The sequence below is a fragment of the Leptonychotes weddellii genome, chromosome 13 (assembly GCF_054177405.1).
Source record: "Leptonychotes weddellii isolate Sample4059 chromosome 13, ASM5417740v2, whole genome shotgun sequence".
NCBI lineage: Eukaryota > Metazoa > Chordata > Mammalia > Carnivora > Phocidae > Leptonychotes > Leptonychotes weddellii.
Window position 1 is genome coordinate 43,852,598 of NC_138381.1, and position 16,497 is coordinate 43,869,094.

The window sequence follows — 16,497 nt, forward strand, 5'->3', positions numbered from 1 at the left end:
TGGGTGACCCAAGGGACTTCAGAGATGACAGGCAGTGCTGTCACTGAGGGGCATGCCCTCAATCCATGTCACGATGACAAGCTAGCGTCACATGTCTGTGATGGTCAGAGTCCCTGGTGCTGCCTCTGTGCTCAGGCCCCCACCTTCCTCTGGGACCCCTCAGCCAGCTTCATCACCGATATCCTCACCTCAGGGAGAAATTTTCCAGCCTCCATGAACCTCTGGACACTCTTCCTAAAATTCTGCATGTGTAAAAGTAGAGGAACTCCCTAAAAGTGAAAAATTTTGGACACACACAAGTTCATCCTCTCTCAATGGACAATGAGGATGCCCAAACGGTGGAAAACATAAGGCAGGCACTCCTGGGGTCATCCTCCTCCATTTGACCTGCCTCCAGCTGTTGGAAATCCAGCTCTGCTTACACTGCCCCCACTCAAAAGCCTCCCTCCATGCTCTGAAACGAAACTCACGTCCACAATTCAGGACCCATTGTACTGAGCCATCGTGCGCCTGCAGGCCCAGCTCCAGGGCCCTCTGCGAGAGAGCTGCCCGCGCCCACGGCAGCAACAGCGGGCCTGACCTCTCTTGCTACCCAGGAGCCCAGCTGCCTTGGGTTCTACTTCTCTCCTGGAAGGCAGGTGCTGGCCCCACTGATCTGTGAACAATGAAGCCACTTGACTGTGCACACGGAGGCGTGTGAACAACCCGGCACACAGAGGGGTGTGGGTTGCCGCCAACCCAATGCCAAGCCACGCTGGGAGCCCTGGACTCTGTCTAACTCTGCTCAAAGAGAAGAGGTGAGGGCCACATGCAAAGGGATCTCTGAACAGTGAGGAGGAGGACAAGTCACCAGAGTAGCATACAACGGACTCCATGGTCATGACCACATGGCCTCAAGGGGTGCCCCAAGGTCCCTCACCTTTTGGGGATATCCTGCTTAGAAAAGGCGGCTGGACAGGCAACACACAGACCACAGAACGAGGGCTGTGGCTTCTGCAAAGGGAGGGAGCAAAGGTGCATCTTCTAGAATTTTCTTCTAGCAGTCCCACGTGTGCCCCGGGCAGCGTCTTCTACATGCCTGTGTGTGGGCCAGACCAGCTGTCGACCTCAACCTCACCACTTTGCAGTTCCAAGGGGACAATGCTGAACATGTGAATTCAGCCTTCCTTGCTTCCCATCCCTGAGACCTTTATTTTGGCAACGGAAATCGTCAAGACTCTAGTGTAAATAGAGGCGAAACGCAGGGCCTAACGGAAGGGGTATTGTTTTCCTTCACCGCTCTGATTTTACTTTACTACTATTTATGAAATTAAAACAATGCAGCAAATTATCTGTTCAGTGTACCATAGCATGAGCTCCAACCAAGGCAAACAACTCCGCTCCAGATGATCTTAGCAGACCCCGTCAAGTTTCTCAACAGATGGTGTAAAGCGCAGGGCAATCTGGAGCGGACTTCACAGCTATTATTTATTTGACCAATCAACTACCAAGGGCCAAACCTCCGCAAGGTGCTTCATGCTGCATTCTTATTTTAGGGCTTGCAATGCTCCAGAAAGGCAGGCACTCTCCTCTCCATTCTACAGATGAGGATGTTGAGGTTCAGAGGGGTTAACTGAAGTGCCCAAAAGTGCCGTACGTGGCAGAGCCTTCCAACTCCAAAGCTGGTCTTTCCAGTCTTGAATCTGTTCACCGAATTAGCTGAGGAGGAGGCTGAGCAGTCAGGGGCGGGGACCCAGGAACCAGCACCAAACACTGATTTTGGAGCAAGATGTTACTGTTCCACAACCAGGCTTCTTGGGCCTGCCTCAGAGCTTATCACGTGAAAATCAGCATCCCGCCTGCTGAGAGGCACTGGCCAGCCAAAACTATGGCACAATATTTCTTTGTACTTCAACATACTGGATACAAAATTCCGGCTCTGTCACACCCACAGTTCATGACCACGGACCTCTTTGTTCTTCATAGTCTGGACTTCCTAATCGATAAAATGGCTAGCACACTGCCTTTTTGAGATGACTTGATGAAATAATCTATACGAAAACATTCTGTAAACTGTAGAGCCCCAAAGAAGCAAAGAGAACTTGTATCATCAGATGTTTTGTTTTGTGATGGATAAATCGAGTCCCTCAATTACTACCCACACGTGACCTTGGACATCTGTCATCTTCCTTCTTCGCTATTCCCCCTCCAAAAGCAACCTTTATTCAGCTCATTAAATAAAACACCTAATGAGAACCACCTTTCAACATCGGATCAACCATTTGTCCCCTAGCGTGCCAAGGCCTGTCCTCTAGCTCCTGACATTCCCCAGCCCCTTTCCTAAGACAACCAAAGCAGACATTGGGTTGTAAATGTTGGTTTTATAAAATCATTGGGTTAATGAGTAAAGTGCTTTAAAATAAAAATCCATGTGCTAGGCATCTTTGGCATTCTCAGTATTTTACTATTCTCTTCTTGAATGGTTTGTCATCTATCATGGAGTTGAGCTTAGATATAAATACACCCTGGCCTTTAAATCAAGCACAGGACGGGGCCCTCTCACACATACACGTATTATCACATTATTCCAAGTCCTAAACGTCTGGCATTTGCATGTGCCGCTTTATAAGCTTTTTAGTCTTTGCAACTAAACGTGCAGCAATAAACTCCAAACCGCATTAATGATAACCCTGTTAAATATAAACTAGTGTGCAATTATCCAAAATGCTAACACAAACAAAAAGGGGGAAAAAAAACCCAGGAAATTCTAATTATATGTTCTTGGAGGCCTTTAAAAACCAAACAAAAATAAAAATATAACATCACATAGTCCGTAAAAGAGAATAATGGCTAATACTTTTGTGATTCCTACACATAATACTGAATGGTCTGCTTGAGCTCCACAGTGTCTGTGCAAAGCCTGGTTCTTAAATTGCACGTAGGCTGAAACTTGAGGGGGTCCGATCTTTTTTTGTGGTGGAAAGTAAGTGGTGGTGACCTTTGGGGAAATTCACAACATTATGTGAAGTAGCTGATTCTTATAAAAAAACACTCTGGTTTTCAACACTCTTCTCCTGATGGTGACATTGTGCATAGCCCCCCAAGGGCAGAATGGAACCAAACGATGTACTGGTAAACCAGCTCTCTAGAGGGGAAAAAAAAGAATCCCTGACTTGTAAAGTTGACTGATTGCTGGGGTGTAAATATTCCCATCAGGACTGATTTCAGGTTATCAACCAGCTCAGATTCCCCCGTTGGTTTTCTCTAATCCCTTCTGTAGGAGCCAGCTACCACACACCGGGTCTAGCAGAAACCCGCTTAGAAGCCAGAGACACCAGAGTTCAAATCCCAGCTCTAGATCCCAGCTGGGCCTTCGGCAAGTTCCCTTTACCCCTCCAAAGCATAGCTCTAAAATGGATGGCATCCCTGTTCCACAGAACTGCTGCATAAATGAAACAAAATGATACACGTAAAGCACACAGGATGTTGAAAGGCACTCAAAACTCCATATGTGTTCCCTCCCCTCCCGGGGGAAGGGGAGAAGCAGACAGGGGTGGAGTGGGCCAGATGGGGGTACAACTTACATCACCTGCCTCACCCCCACGATGGGGACAGAAACATGCAAGTGGGGAGGTTCCTTATTGCACAACTGAGGAAGGAGGTGGCGGGGAGGCTGTTTTACCAAATAAAGGGTTGGGGGTGACTGCTGCATGAAAATAAAAGACCTAAAAGGCTGGAAGAGAGTATCAGGATTATTGGGGGGCTTTGAGGACCAAGGGGCCCCATAGAATTTTAAGCGGTTTTGCCAGTGTCTTGGGATCAAATTTCCCTACTAACCGTCAGGGAATGTGGGTTTTGCTCGGTTCTGTGGGTGCTCTACAGAGGGAGCTGCTCCACTTTGCTGAGAACGAGCCCCAGATGTTCACCAACCAGCCCCCAAGGGGCCAAGAACCAGAGTGGGGTCGGGGCTAGTATGCACAGATGCACCGGGAAGGAAGAAAAGTCAAGGCTGGGAGAGGATGCTCAGTGCCAAACAGGAGGGCTCTGCGGGGTGACAGGTCAGAAAGGAAGGGGCATCTGGTGGGAGGGGAGTGGGGACCCTTCCCACGGAGAAGCCTGGGGTGCCCTGTGGAAAGCCAGCACAGCATGGACATGACGGGCAGCGAGGGGGGCGGGGGGTTGCAGTGGTTGCCAGAAGGTGGCCACACATGAAATACAAGGAATTTAAAACGGACAGGGTCAGACGTGGGTTTCGGAAAGTTCTACCAGCCAGGGGGAGAAGGAGTGGGTGGGCCCAAACAGGGGCCAGGAGCCTCCAGGAGGCAAGGAGGGTGAGGGCGGCCAGGGAGGGACCGGGGGCCAGGGCACCCCTCCGGGGTACGGCGCGCTGGGCTGGGGCAGGGGGTCGCATACGTCTCCTGTAAGGAGCCAGAGAATAACTAGCTTAGGCTTTGTGGACCGTACGGTCTCCACCACAACTACTCACCGCTGTTCTTGCCGCACAGGCAGCCAAAGACAATACAGAAATGAATGCCGTTTCCAGAAGACGTTATTTATCAACAGCCTGTGGGCCGCAGTCCGCCCACCCCGGAGTTGGGGGGAAGGGATACAGACGGAGAAGACACAGAGGGTCCAAATGGAAACACACCCAGGAAGGAGCAGTATTGTTCCCATTTCATGGATGAGAGCCTCGTCACAAAGGCCGCGGGGGCCACAGTTGGTGCCGGGAGGGCCAGGCTCATGCTTGACTGTGGTGTGAGCTGCCGCAAGGCATCTGGCAAAGCAGCGGATGCATAAACACAGCAACGGAAGACGGGCCATCTAGATGTGGCTGAGAAGAGTTCGGGAGGCAAGGCAGGCACCGGGCAGGGCCGGGCTCCTGGAGTCGCGGGAATCCTCGCTCACCCCCGACTGTCTGCTGGGCCCTCCTAGCCCACAGAGGTTCTCCCCCCAATGCCAGAAAGGCAGAAACTGAAATAAGGCCCTTATGGTCATGTAGGCCACCCTCTGCCGGGTTCAGCTGAAGCCAGTTGAAGGAGCGTTTATGAGCCTGACTCAAACCACAGCGCAGGAAGACACAGACTCTGGAGCCAGACTACCTGCATTTTTATAATTTTTTAAAAGATTTTATTTATTTGAGAGAGAGAGAGCGCGCGAAAGAGAGAGCTGAGCAGGGAGCCCGAGGTGGGGCTCGATCCCAGGACCCGGGGATCATGACCTGAGCTGAAGGCAGACGCTTGACCGACTGAGCCACCCAGATGCCCCTAGACTACCTGCATTTGAACACAGCCCCCCATGGACTCTGCTTCAGAATGGGGGTGATGTGGTAGTGCGGTCTCAGGGCGGTTATAGATATGAACTTGCTTAATCCTCATAAAGTGCTTAGAATAATGCCTGGGACCTGTTTGGTAAATAAAAATACCGTGTCAAGGCACTGAGCCCGGTCCCACAGGGGAGGGGCTCAAAACAACACATTCACCTCTAAGCAAGCACTCATCACTGGAAACATTGGTCCATTTGTTATTTAGATCTCCCAACAGACAGGGACCCCCTTTTATGTCTCTATCTCCCATGACTAGCCCGCTGGCACTTCACCAATGAGAGTCATCACGTTCAATGTTTGTTGAATAAATGACACATGGCAGTAAGTCCCCAAACTAGAATTTCCTCTACTACATACCCGACAGATAAAAGTACCTAAAGCCACCCTTTGCCCACTCTGTGGCCTTGGATTCCTGCCCCTCCATGTTTTTTAGGGGGCTGGAATCAATGTCTACAAAGTGCTTTGCAAAGCTGAAGGCCCCTGAGCAACACAGGAGGTCAGCACAGATCTCTTTCTCAATGGGGTGCCGTTGGTTGGGGACTGACCAACTCCCGAGGCAGTGGCCTCCAGCTTGGATGGCCTCCTGAAGTGGCCAGTCCAGTTATGACAGCTTCACTGCCAGAGGGATCACAGCTGAAGGTGTTTGGAAAGTTCTCCCTTACACCAGGGGAAATCCACTCATTCCTTCATTCATCGGCACATGGCCCGTCAACTGGAGCCACATGGCCACCAACTCAATGTCACTTCTACATCCGATTCTAAGGCTAGGTTATCTACACGTCCTGAGCTAAACACGCCCTGTCCTCAGCAGCAGGCCCAGGACTGAGCCACTCAGAGCCCCAGGCCAGGAAGAGTGGCAACTCATCTATCCCAGCCCTTTAAGTCCATAAGGAAACTGAGGACAAAGGTGGAAAGCGACCTGTCCAGGGTTACCAGGCCTGGCAGGGGCTGGCCCAAAATCCAGAGCTGCCAAGTGCTGACTGGCATCTCTGATTCACACCATGTCACCTCACCAGGCCTCACTTACCTTTCCTTCCCAGTGTGCTTTAAAGCCCACCTGCCCCAGGCCCCTCTCCCCACCTAACAGCTCTCCTTCCCATGGGAACAAGTCCATGCAAGCAGAGCCCCCGAGGCCAGCTGTGGGGACAGGGTACAGAGCCATGCTGTGGCTCCCCAACCCCCTTTCCAAAGGGCAAAAGGTCAGACTTGAACTAGCTGCCCTTTCTGGGCACTTGCCAGTAGTGAGCAGGCTTCCGATTTATTTCCCCTTCTGAGTTCGCCCACCACATAACAGGCTTTGTGAGAGCAAAGGGGAGGGCAGCGGGTGAACCCCGGGCCACTGACCTCAGTCTCTGGCAGGGCACGGCCTCCGCCGAGTTTTGGGCAAGCGTCCTGACCAGGGCGCTGGTCCCAGCTGCCTGGGACGGCAGCTTTGGCCTCTGTCATTCATGTTGCTGGAAAGATGGCTTAACAATAACCTGGGTTTGCATATTGCTGGAGGAGATCAAAGTTCTGTCCGGATTTCTAAAATCCAGACGGGTCAGGTGACTTACAACAGGAACATGGGGTGATGATGTGCCTGAGGTCACAAAGCAAGGAGGTAACAAAGTTGAGGAAAAACGTCCATCTCCCTTCTCTTACTCTGGCTGTCAATCTCCTGGTCAGCCCACATAACTTCTTTTTCTTTTCACTGAAGGCAGGGACTATGGATACAGCACCTGGACATTCACCCCAATAGGGGCAAGGCAGAGGGAGGGGTGGTTAGAAGCTCTAAAGCAGCCCGAGCTCTGCCCCAATGGGCTGACTGACCTTGAGTACATTACTTAACAACTCCGACCAGGTTTCTCAGAACAATCACAGTAGCCAGTAAAGCCTTCCTTCTCAAAAGGCTGCCCATTTGTATCCCGCTGTAGCTGTTAGAAATGCAGATTCCAGACTCTCCCAGACCTGCATGATCAGAATTTTCCCATTCTTTCAAGGTCTAGGGGATTCTAAAGATATTTACATTTGAGAAGCCCGGATATAAAGCACTTGGAACACGCCCACGCAGAGGCAGCCCTCAGCCCTCAATTACATAAGCCCAATTCACACTTGACACAGGCCCCGGCTTCCTAGAGGAATCAGACCCAGAAAGGCTGATTGACTTGCCCAGGGTCCCGCAATGGCTGCAGGATTTGAATCCAAGACTTGGGAGTTCTTTTGCACCCATGGGCCCTCTTTCCATGTACGAACTAACTCTCCATCCATAAGGCACAATGCTAACGCAGGTGCTCTAAGAAGCAAAGCCGTCGTGTTGTGTTTTGTTTTGTTTTGTTAATTAATTCCCTGGTCACCGTGCAGGGTCCTCAGTCAGGCCTGACGGCTCACACTGGTTCACCCGGGCTTGACTCTGTGCTTCTGGGTGGCTGCCTACGATTCAGAAGCTCAAGGAAGTGGAGCGGCCCAGGGCAACTGCCCCTGCTGCCGGGGATGAAATTTTTAAAGTGAAAGGAAGCCTTAAAACACACCTTATATATTTACACTCCCTTTCACCTATTAAGACCTTCGGCACGCAGCTGGCCCCGCCCAAGCACGGCACACAGCAAGGTGTCAAGCTAGAAGGCATCTTCTTGGCTTCCCACCTCTGACACCTAGCCAGAGAGCAAACCCCAGCATGCTGGCTTCCCAGGGCCGGAGCCCTGTCCATCAGGCTGGGAAGATGCCCAGGCCCACAGGACTGGGTTCCCCAGAGGCTCCAATGGAGACGTGAGCAGAAGCAGCCGAGGGCCCAAACAAAGGTTAAATGGGGGGAGGGGGGGGATGACTCAAGAGTAGAGAATCACACCAGTATGACCGGCCTGCTGCATCCCAGACAAACATTTCCAGTCCACAGCTCCAAAATTGTTCTAGGGCCTACCACATGCAAGGCACAAGCACATAGTTGAGGGACGGAAGAAAAGATGGCAGCCTTGGGGGATGTCAAAGATCCGGGTTCCCATCTGGGCCAACACCGGTCTGTGAAACCACCTACCTACACACAGGGTGGCTGTGCAGATTCAACGAAATATAGGTCAAATGTCCAGCCCTGGGCACAGAAATGGTGCCTGGGCCTGGGCACAGAAATTTTCCTCTGTCGTTATTTCAAAGTCTGCAAGTCCGAGCAATGTCTGCGATTGGTTTTACAAGTGTCCAGACGGAAATGACACACAAGAAAGCGTTTCACGGTTTCAGATTGAGAAATTCTGATTTTTATATATTCGTAACAAACCCAATATAGGATATCTCAAGTTCATTATAAAGGCAGATTTCAGGTTAACTATGGCAATGCCTTCCAAACTTTCATTTGTGTATGAATCACCAGGGGATCTTGTTAAAATGCGGATTTGCACTCAATCTGGAGTGGGACCGGAGAGTGTTCATTTCTAAGAACTCTGGTAAAGCTCAAGTTCCCAGAGCCCACACTTTTGAGCAGCAAGGTTCTATGGAATTCCTTAAATAGTAAGAGACACATCCAAGGAAGGTATAATTTGATTTAAAAAGGACATCCCAAGAGAACACCCATGAAGTAGTATATGGAACCACTCTGGCTAGCGGGGTTTCTTAAAGGGAGGCACACCAGGGAAAGCCAATGGCGTTTTCGTAAATTGCCCCTGGGCCCTATTTAAATGAGTTTGTACTCTACATCACACGGTTTACGCAGGTAAAAGTACTCGTTACTGGTCATAAAAGCAGCACTCTTCTGACAAAATTCTCGAAAGCAGTGTGGTGTCAGAAACAAAGCATCCTAGAGTATTTCAAGTTCATGACCGCTCCAACAGCTGTGGCCAAGCTAGGCTCTTCAAGGCCTTTTTAAATCCCTTTTTACCCATTTACCTCCTCTCTGTACATTAAATTTCATGCTGTTTCTGTTGACAGCTATAATAATAAAAAAAAAATGCCTCTATCAAGTTGCCAGATATGGATAATCACTAGTAGTAAGACGAATGTGACTGTCAGGAAGCATCTTCTATTGACTGACTCATCCTAACGTGCATGCTGGGGGGTGGGGAGCCATAAAACATCCAAGGGGGTTCATATTTACGGGACTGGAGATTAAACTGTAGCTATTCTTTGGATCAGAAATACTAACACAGGGGCGCCTGGCTGGCTCAGTTGGTGGACCATGCAACTCTTGATCTCAGGGTTCTTTTTTTTTTTTTTTTAAGATTTTATTTATTTATTTGACAGAGAGAGACACAGCGAGAGAGGGAACACAAGCAGGGGGAGAGGGAGAAGCAGACTCCCTGCCGAGCAGGGAGCCTGACGCGGGACTCGATCCCGGGACTCCAGGATCATGACCTGAGCCGAAGGCAGTCGCTCAACCAACTGAGCCACCCAGGCACCCCTTGATCTCAGGGTTCTAAGTTCCAGCACCGTGTTGGGTGTAGAGAGGACTTAAAATCTTAAAAGAAAAGAAAGAAAGAAAGAGATAGTAACACAGAAGATTTTCCATATCCCCTGAAATGAGATTCTTGGAGAAAAAGTGTGGGGTAATCTGACCCCCAGCTGCTTTTAGCACAGGAACACATCTGTCTACCGTGAGACATAGGCCAGCCTTGCACACTGGCTTAGAATAACATGTACGTGTATCACAATTCCTGTCATGACCCTCTGGCCTGGCTGGGCTAATGCTCAAACTATAGTGTCATTATGAGCCAGTGTGTGATGTCAAGCGGTAACAGCGAGCTGCCCAGAAACTGCTGAGTATGCACCAATCGCCCAGAAAGGAAGGGATTCCCCTCCTGTGCACTTGCCCGCTGATGGGGAGATGCGTGCTCAGACAAGAAATGCCAGGGCCAGGCGGTCACCTGTGCCCAGCATCGCTAATTCATCCATGCAATCACAAGACTGCCTCCCTGTTCCACATCCCTCCCTGCAGCCCATGCACAATCAACACCGTGAGGCTACACACCTAGGGAGGGTCATGATTTCACCCTTTGGGGAAGAAGGAGCAAATTTCTGGATGAGCCTGGCTTGTTTTTCCCCATCTGTCCGTTGGGGGAGGAAGTGAAGTTTTCCAATAGCCCACCTTCTTACTTAGGCCAGAAAAAAAATGCCTGAGCTTTCAAAAGAGCAGTACAGGAGAGAGGCTGTGACAGAAAATGTTCTCCTCTCTCATCTTGAGGCCTGCAAAATGTTTCCATTTTAAAAGGGGAAATCGGGGCCCCCAGAGGTTAAAATAACTGAGCCAACCTGGAGCCCCTGCTATAACTTCATAGGGGACCTCATTAGCTAACAAGGGAGGATACTCCCTCCCAGGAAACAGGCCTCCATTTCTCCACGGCTCCCAGGCAGGTTCTTCTCCAAACTCTGGTCCCACTGCCGACACAGTCCTAATTCCCAACTCTCCTCTGAACATATGTTGACAAACTCCAGCTTTTTCCTTCACAATAAGCAAGTTTCCAACATTTCAGATTTTTGCTAAGATGCCTAAAACCTGCAGATGACTTAAGCTGGCAAATACAAGCTTGTAACTAACTCTAGCAAATTCATCTTGGAGAAAAAAAATCCTCAAGCCCTATTTCCTCCCTGTCCCCAAACTCCAAGACCCGGTGCAAGGAAATGTAAGGATTTTCCATTTCTTAGGAAAGCAAAAGGAAAACACCAAGTTTTCCTGGGACACGGGACTACTTTGAGTGCAGGCAATAACTCCTCTCAGGAGGGATTCACCGCGCGTCTTCAAGAAGCTCAGGCTCACACGCGCCACTCAGCCACCAGCCGGACCCACCGCTGGACTTTGCGCCCCGCCAAGTCTTGCCTGGCGTGGGGAGAGCGCGCCTCTGGGTCTGGACGGGGTTTCTAGAAGTTCGTGATGTCCTCCTTGCAATGGGAGGTCTGGGAGCGGCTTTTTAATGGGCTCCCGCAACTCCCAACTCCGGACTCACAGCATGAGCGTGATGCTTCTGCTCTGCGAGTGCCGGGCTCACGCGCGCACCTGAGAACACACACTCCCTGGGGACTCTCCCTCTTTCGCGTGCCCTCGTGCTTTGGGATTTGGGCCAGAAGCCCAGGGATCCGGCAAGGCGCCGGAAGGTGGGAGCGACCAGTGTCCCGCAGCCAAGAGCCGGCCTGGAGGGACGTGGGGGTTAGGCGCGCGTCGCGTCCTGCATACTCACCGGGACCTCTGCAACTGTTCCAAGGCGCTGGTGCTGGCCCCCTGGCCCGGCTGCTCCAGGGAGCAGTAGTTCTGCGAAGTCTGCCTGGAGAAGGCGATGGGCAGGATTCCCTGAGTGAACGAGTTGAGGCGACCCCGACTGCCGCTCCCACTCGCGGGGGTCCCGGAGCCCAGAAAGGCGGCCGCCGGCACCTGCACGCTGGAAAAGGCATCGTCCTCCTCCAACTCCTCCTGCCCGGCGTTCCCGGGCCGGTCGGGCAGCTGCGGCGGAGCGCAGGAGGCGAGAGGCGCCGGCCGGGGCGACTGTAACTGCTCCCCCGACGCCCGGCCCGCGCCCAGGGGGCTCACGAAGCCCCGGGCAGCCCCGGTCCCGAGCCCCGCAGCGTGGCCGCCGGGGACCAGGGGTTGCAGCGGCGAGGGCTGCGGGAGGCAGGGGCCCCATCCAGCTGCTACCGCCGCCGCCGTGCCCGCCGCGGCGAGCGCGTTGCAGCCGCCCCGCTCGGCGGCGGCGAGCAGGCTGAGCCGAGTCCTCGCGCCGCAGGCGCTGCCGGCGCCCGGCTTGGCCGCGCCGCTCTCCTCGCCGCCGCCGCCCCACTCCTCGTCCTGCAGCGGCGGCCGTCCGTCCAGCGAGATGTTGGTGAGGAAGGAGAGGGCAGCCTGGCGGCGCCGTGGGTCCATGCGCGGCTTCCGGGGGGGCTCGGGCGGCGGCGGCCGGGCCGGCGCGGCGGCCGCGGGCTGGGGCTGCTGCGGCGGCGGCGGCGGCTGCGATCCGCGGGTGGCCGCGGCGTCGATGCCGGCGCGGCTGCTGCTCCTGCAGGCGGCCGTGCCGGCGGTGGAGGCCGTGGTGGCGGCAGTCGCCGCCATTGTGTCCGTCTGCGGCGATATTTCCGCGATGCCCGGAGAAGCGAGCGGCGCCCGAGTGCTAAGCGGCGAGCGCGAGCGCCGGTGACCCGGGCTGGGCAGGGCGCGGGGCGCGGGCGGCGTGCGCGGCGGCCCGGCCCCCCCGCGGGCGGGCCATGCTCGCCCCTCGGTGCTGCGGCTGGGGACGCCGCCGCCCCGGCCCACGCGCGCGGCTAGCTGGCTCGCTGGCCGGCCGGCGGCCGATCGCCTGGTCCCGGGCCCTCCCCGCCCCTGCGGTCTCCTGCCACCCGGCCCGGGAGTCCGTATTTATAGGTGCGCGCGCCCTGCGCTCGCGCTCCGAAGCGCTCTTTGCAATAACACAGTATCACGTGTGGGGAATGAAACCTGGGAGGAAAACAAAGCCGCAGGCGGCGGCCGCGGAGGCAGGCGGCGGGAGGCGAGGGGCCGGAGGAGGAGGAAGAGGAGGAGGAAGGCAAAGCCGAGCGGGTGGCGGGGCGGGGGATCTGCCGGCGGTCCAGGTAGCCCGAGCTTCCTGCGGGGAATTGGTGGCTCCCAGGGCGCGCGGGAGCCAGCTAAGGGAGGCGAGCACGTTTCGCCGCCGCGCCCGCACTGGGAATTGGGGGTGCGAGCTGAACCCCGGAGTCGCGGTTTGAGGATGTGGTCCCGGGAGAGTTGTGGGTCTGCAGGATAGTTACTCGGAGGGACGCTGAGATTTGGCCTACGAGCTTGTTAACTGGACGCCGCGCAGCCGTTGGGCCCTGAGAAATAGGTCCTTATTTATAGTTACACGGGCAGGTCCACAACCCCTTACGTGGATAGTCCCACCTTAAAGCTGTCGCTTAACCACTAAGTTTGTGTCTCATTCATTCGCAGGCCGAGGTGCAGCCCCTGAGATAAATGTACACCCTCGGTGCGTAAGAGCCCAGGCTCATTTGAACATCTTCTGTATGGGCCGACTAATTTACACATCCCCATTTGATGGCGCTGTCACTTTTCATCTCTCTCTTAGCAAAGGCCAACGTCAATTTTTACTCTGTGAAGACCGAAATAAGCTATGATGGCCTCACACCCTTTTCCCCTTGTCACCCTGCACATTTCGTGGATTATGATCTCTTTTTATCCCGTATAAACTGGGAACAATTGGATGGTTACTTTCTGTCATTTATTTCATAAACATCCGTTTGGCACCTACCATGTCTTCTCTTAAGATGGGGTACCTGCCCAAGGATTCGATGACTGTTCCAGAGCAGCAACTCTGGACCTGGGAGGAGTCATGGAATGCTGTTCGTCGGGGCCCTAGCCCCAACAAATGCCTGTGTTGGCTGAGGGGGGTGGGAGGCCAGGGGGCCCCCGGAGCCATCTGAAAAAATGTGTACCGGTTTCCCTGTGCAGTTTGGGTGACTTACCAAATGTAGTAAGGAACAATTGTCACACTTTATTAAGCTCTGCGACAGCTAAGACACCTCTCTACACTTTTCTGAAGGAGAAGCAGTGTGTTTAAGATCAAGGGATTAATTTAATTAAAGGTTTAAATTTAGCCCTGGAACTAATGGGTAACTCTACATTGAAATTCCACTCCACTTCAAGTTCAGGAAAGTAAATTGAGTAATGTGGAGCAAATACACCAGAGATGTGCAGCCAACCTGGAGTGTATGAGATATGGGTGAGTTTCAGGTTACATTTGCTCAGGACAAACATGGCACATGGCCCTTTGCATGAACAACTGTTCATATTTTATGCCATTTTTAGGCCTTTTGAAAAAGTAGAGAATGGGATCTGTTTATAGCAGCCTTACAGCGGCTAAGTCAAAGCTTGGTGACCAACTCTGTGAAATTTCATTAGGAGTTTAATTATTTTGTTTAACTAACTACCTTGAAACTTCCAAGTGGCTTTATTACAATTAACTGAATTTGCATGACCACTGGCCTGGTTGTGCCTGCAGGCAGTGTTAAATGAAAGACACCAACTCTGTTCACGGTAACGATTTTTTATTACAAAAATGACTAACGGTAATTGCACAACATTTAGAGAATAAGGTAAGTAAAGAGAAGTTTTAATAAAAAAGCATCACTAACAATCTCATCTGCTATGCAGATAACTGTTAAACTTTTTATTTCTGTCCTGTATTTTTAAACAAGTGAAAGTACGCTGTTCATGTCTCGTGATTTTTGTTTGTTGTGTTGCGGTCATCTTTTCATTTAGAATATTCTTTTATAGGATCATTTTAATGGCTGCATAGTGTTCAAGTCAGTGGAGAGATTATAATTATTAAACCTGTACCCTATATTGAACATTTAGGTTGTTTCCACCTTTGCTGTTATAAAGAGAGTGGTGATGACTTCCTTGGTTTTTCTACATCTTGCTACCGTCCAGTATCTTCTTAGTTAGACAGATGCTGGGGCAAATGCAGTACCATGTTTCTAAGGTTTCCCATCCAAATAGGTTGGTGCAGTTTGTTCCTTTATACTCTTGCCAGCAATGTCAATTTTTTCATCAATCTTCATTTCTTTGTCCATCTGATATAACTCTTTGTCTATTTCAGGTGGCAAACATGCAGACTAATTTCAAATATTTATTAAAGCATCAACCAAGAATCAGTATCTTTTTTTTTTTTTTTAGATTTTCTTTATTTATTTACAGAGAGAGACACAGCGAGAGAGGGAACACAAGCAGGGGGAGTGGGAGAGGGAGAAGCAGGCTTCCCGCTGAGCAGGGAGCCAGATGCGGGGCTCGATCCCAGGACCCCGGAATCATGACCCGAGCCGAAGGCAGACGCTTAACAACTGAGTCACCCAGGCGCCCCAAGAATCAGTATCTTATTTAACCTCCACACTGTTCCTGTGATCGATTCTCTTATAGGGATCATGAGAGGTATGGTTTATTGTTCACCTACTGTGTGTTGGCCACAGAATATTTCTATTTCCAATCCTTTGCACTCTGCAAGGAGGGGTGGTGGTGTGTTATTATCAGTATTTTACAGACAAGGCTCAGAAAAATTAAATTATTTGCCCAATGACATCTAGCTCGTTAACTGGGCCAGTACACAAACCTGTCATAGTCTTAAGACCCATACGTGGTCCTGCGCCCTCTGCTGGTGAGGACGTTTTATGCGGCGGTCCATCTCCAGATTTAATCTTATATTTGTACTTAGAGTCAACTTATCATGGAAATAGTACAAACTTGGAAGGAAGAGTTTCAAGAGCAAATCTCTTCACCTCTCCAAGCCAATTTCCTCCGCAGGTTATTCTGAGGTACAAATGAGACTGTCTGAGAAGCATTTTATAAACCTTAAAGTACCTTTAAAAATGTCAGTTGTTATTTGTATCAGCCCAATCTACCTACTCCCTGAATTATTCCAAATTCACTTATTTTTCACCTATGGAATCACTAATTAAATATTACTGAGGAACTTCTACGTACATAGCACCACCTTGCTACAAAAAGAAAAAAGAAGTGTGGCTCTTTGCCCTTGTGCCCTCTATAGTGAAAATAGTGGGAAGCAAAGCCAAAGCTCAGGACACGTTTAAATCAAAATGCGAGGCAGACTCTGATCAACTGATCAAATGAGCAATCAGACTGGAACTGTGAATGTTATCAAAAGGACCTTTATATTTGAGGTGAGGTCTGTGGGGGAGGCCTCAGCCAAGAGCCAGAATTTCTACTGACCTGGGTGCTTAAGAGGGAAGGGGGAGGACACTTCAGGAAGAGGATGTTCTGCATACAAATTCCTCATGGATTGCAGGCCTAGAAAGAATTTGAAATGTAATTCTTGGTCTGCAGAGGTTTTTGTGTTTTGGGGGGGTCTTCCCCCCATTTACTTTAATATTGCCCCTTACGAGTACCCATTCTAAAAACTTTTTTTTTTTAAGATTTTACTTATTTATTGGACAGAGAGAGATAGAGAGCCAGAACACAAGCAGGGGGAGTGGGAGAGGGAGAAACAGGCTTCCCGCAGAGCAGGGAGCCGGACGTGCGGCTCAATTCCAGGACCCTGGGATCATGACCTGAGCTGAAGGCAGACGCTCAAGGACTGAGCCCCCCAGGTGCCCCATTCTAAAAATTTTTTTTGCATGCATCAATAGTTTTGATTGACACGTACAGGAGTCAGTTAAAGAAAGAAAAAGAACCTACAGGTAATCACTGACCCTTTAAAAAAAGTAATTCTGCAGAACTTCTTGTCTGAAAATTAGCTTAGAGATGA

At 51.3% G+C, this 16,497-nt stretch overlaps 1 protein-coding gene and 1 long non-coding RNA gene across 3 annotated transcripts in view; both read right to left on the reverse strand.

Annotated features, from left to right (window-relative positions):
- CABLES1 (Cdk5 and Abl enzyme substrate 1) overlaps nucleotides 1-12,685 on the reverse strand; it is a 110,415-nt gene extending 97,730 nt beyond the window's left edge. The window contains exon 1 of one of the 2 annotated variants that reach the window (XM_081801510.1): nucleotides 11,437-12,685. In XM_081801510.1, coding sequence (XP_081657636.1) covers nucleotides 11,437-12,299 — 863 coding nt within the window. In that variant the 5' untranslated portion in view covers nucleotides 12,300-12,685. The remainder of the gene's footprint in view (nucleotides 1-11,436) is intronic. The other variant, XM_081801509.1, reaches the window with a different exon arrangement.
- Nucleotides 1,206-11,417, reverse strand: LOC145716776 (uncharacterized). Its single transcript, XR_014139663.1, has 2 exons — nucleotides 9,664-11,417; nucleotides 1,206-9,449 (listed from the first exon to the last, which is right to left on the reverse strand). It is a non-coding gene; the product is annotated as an uncharacterized LOC145716776 (long non-coding RNA).
- Nucleotides 12,686-16,497: the final 3,812 nt, after the last annotated feature.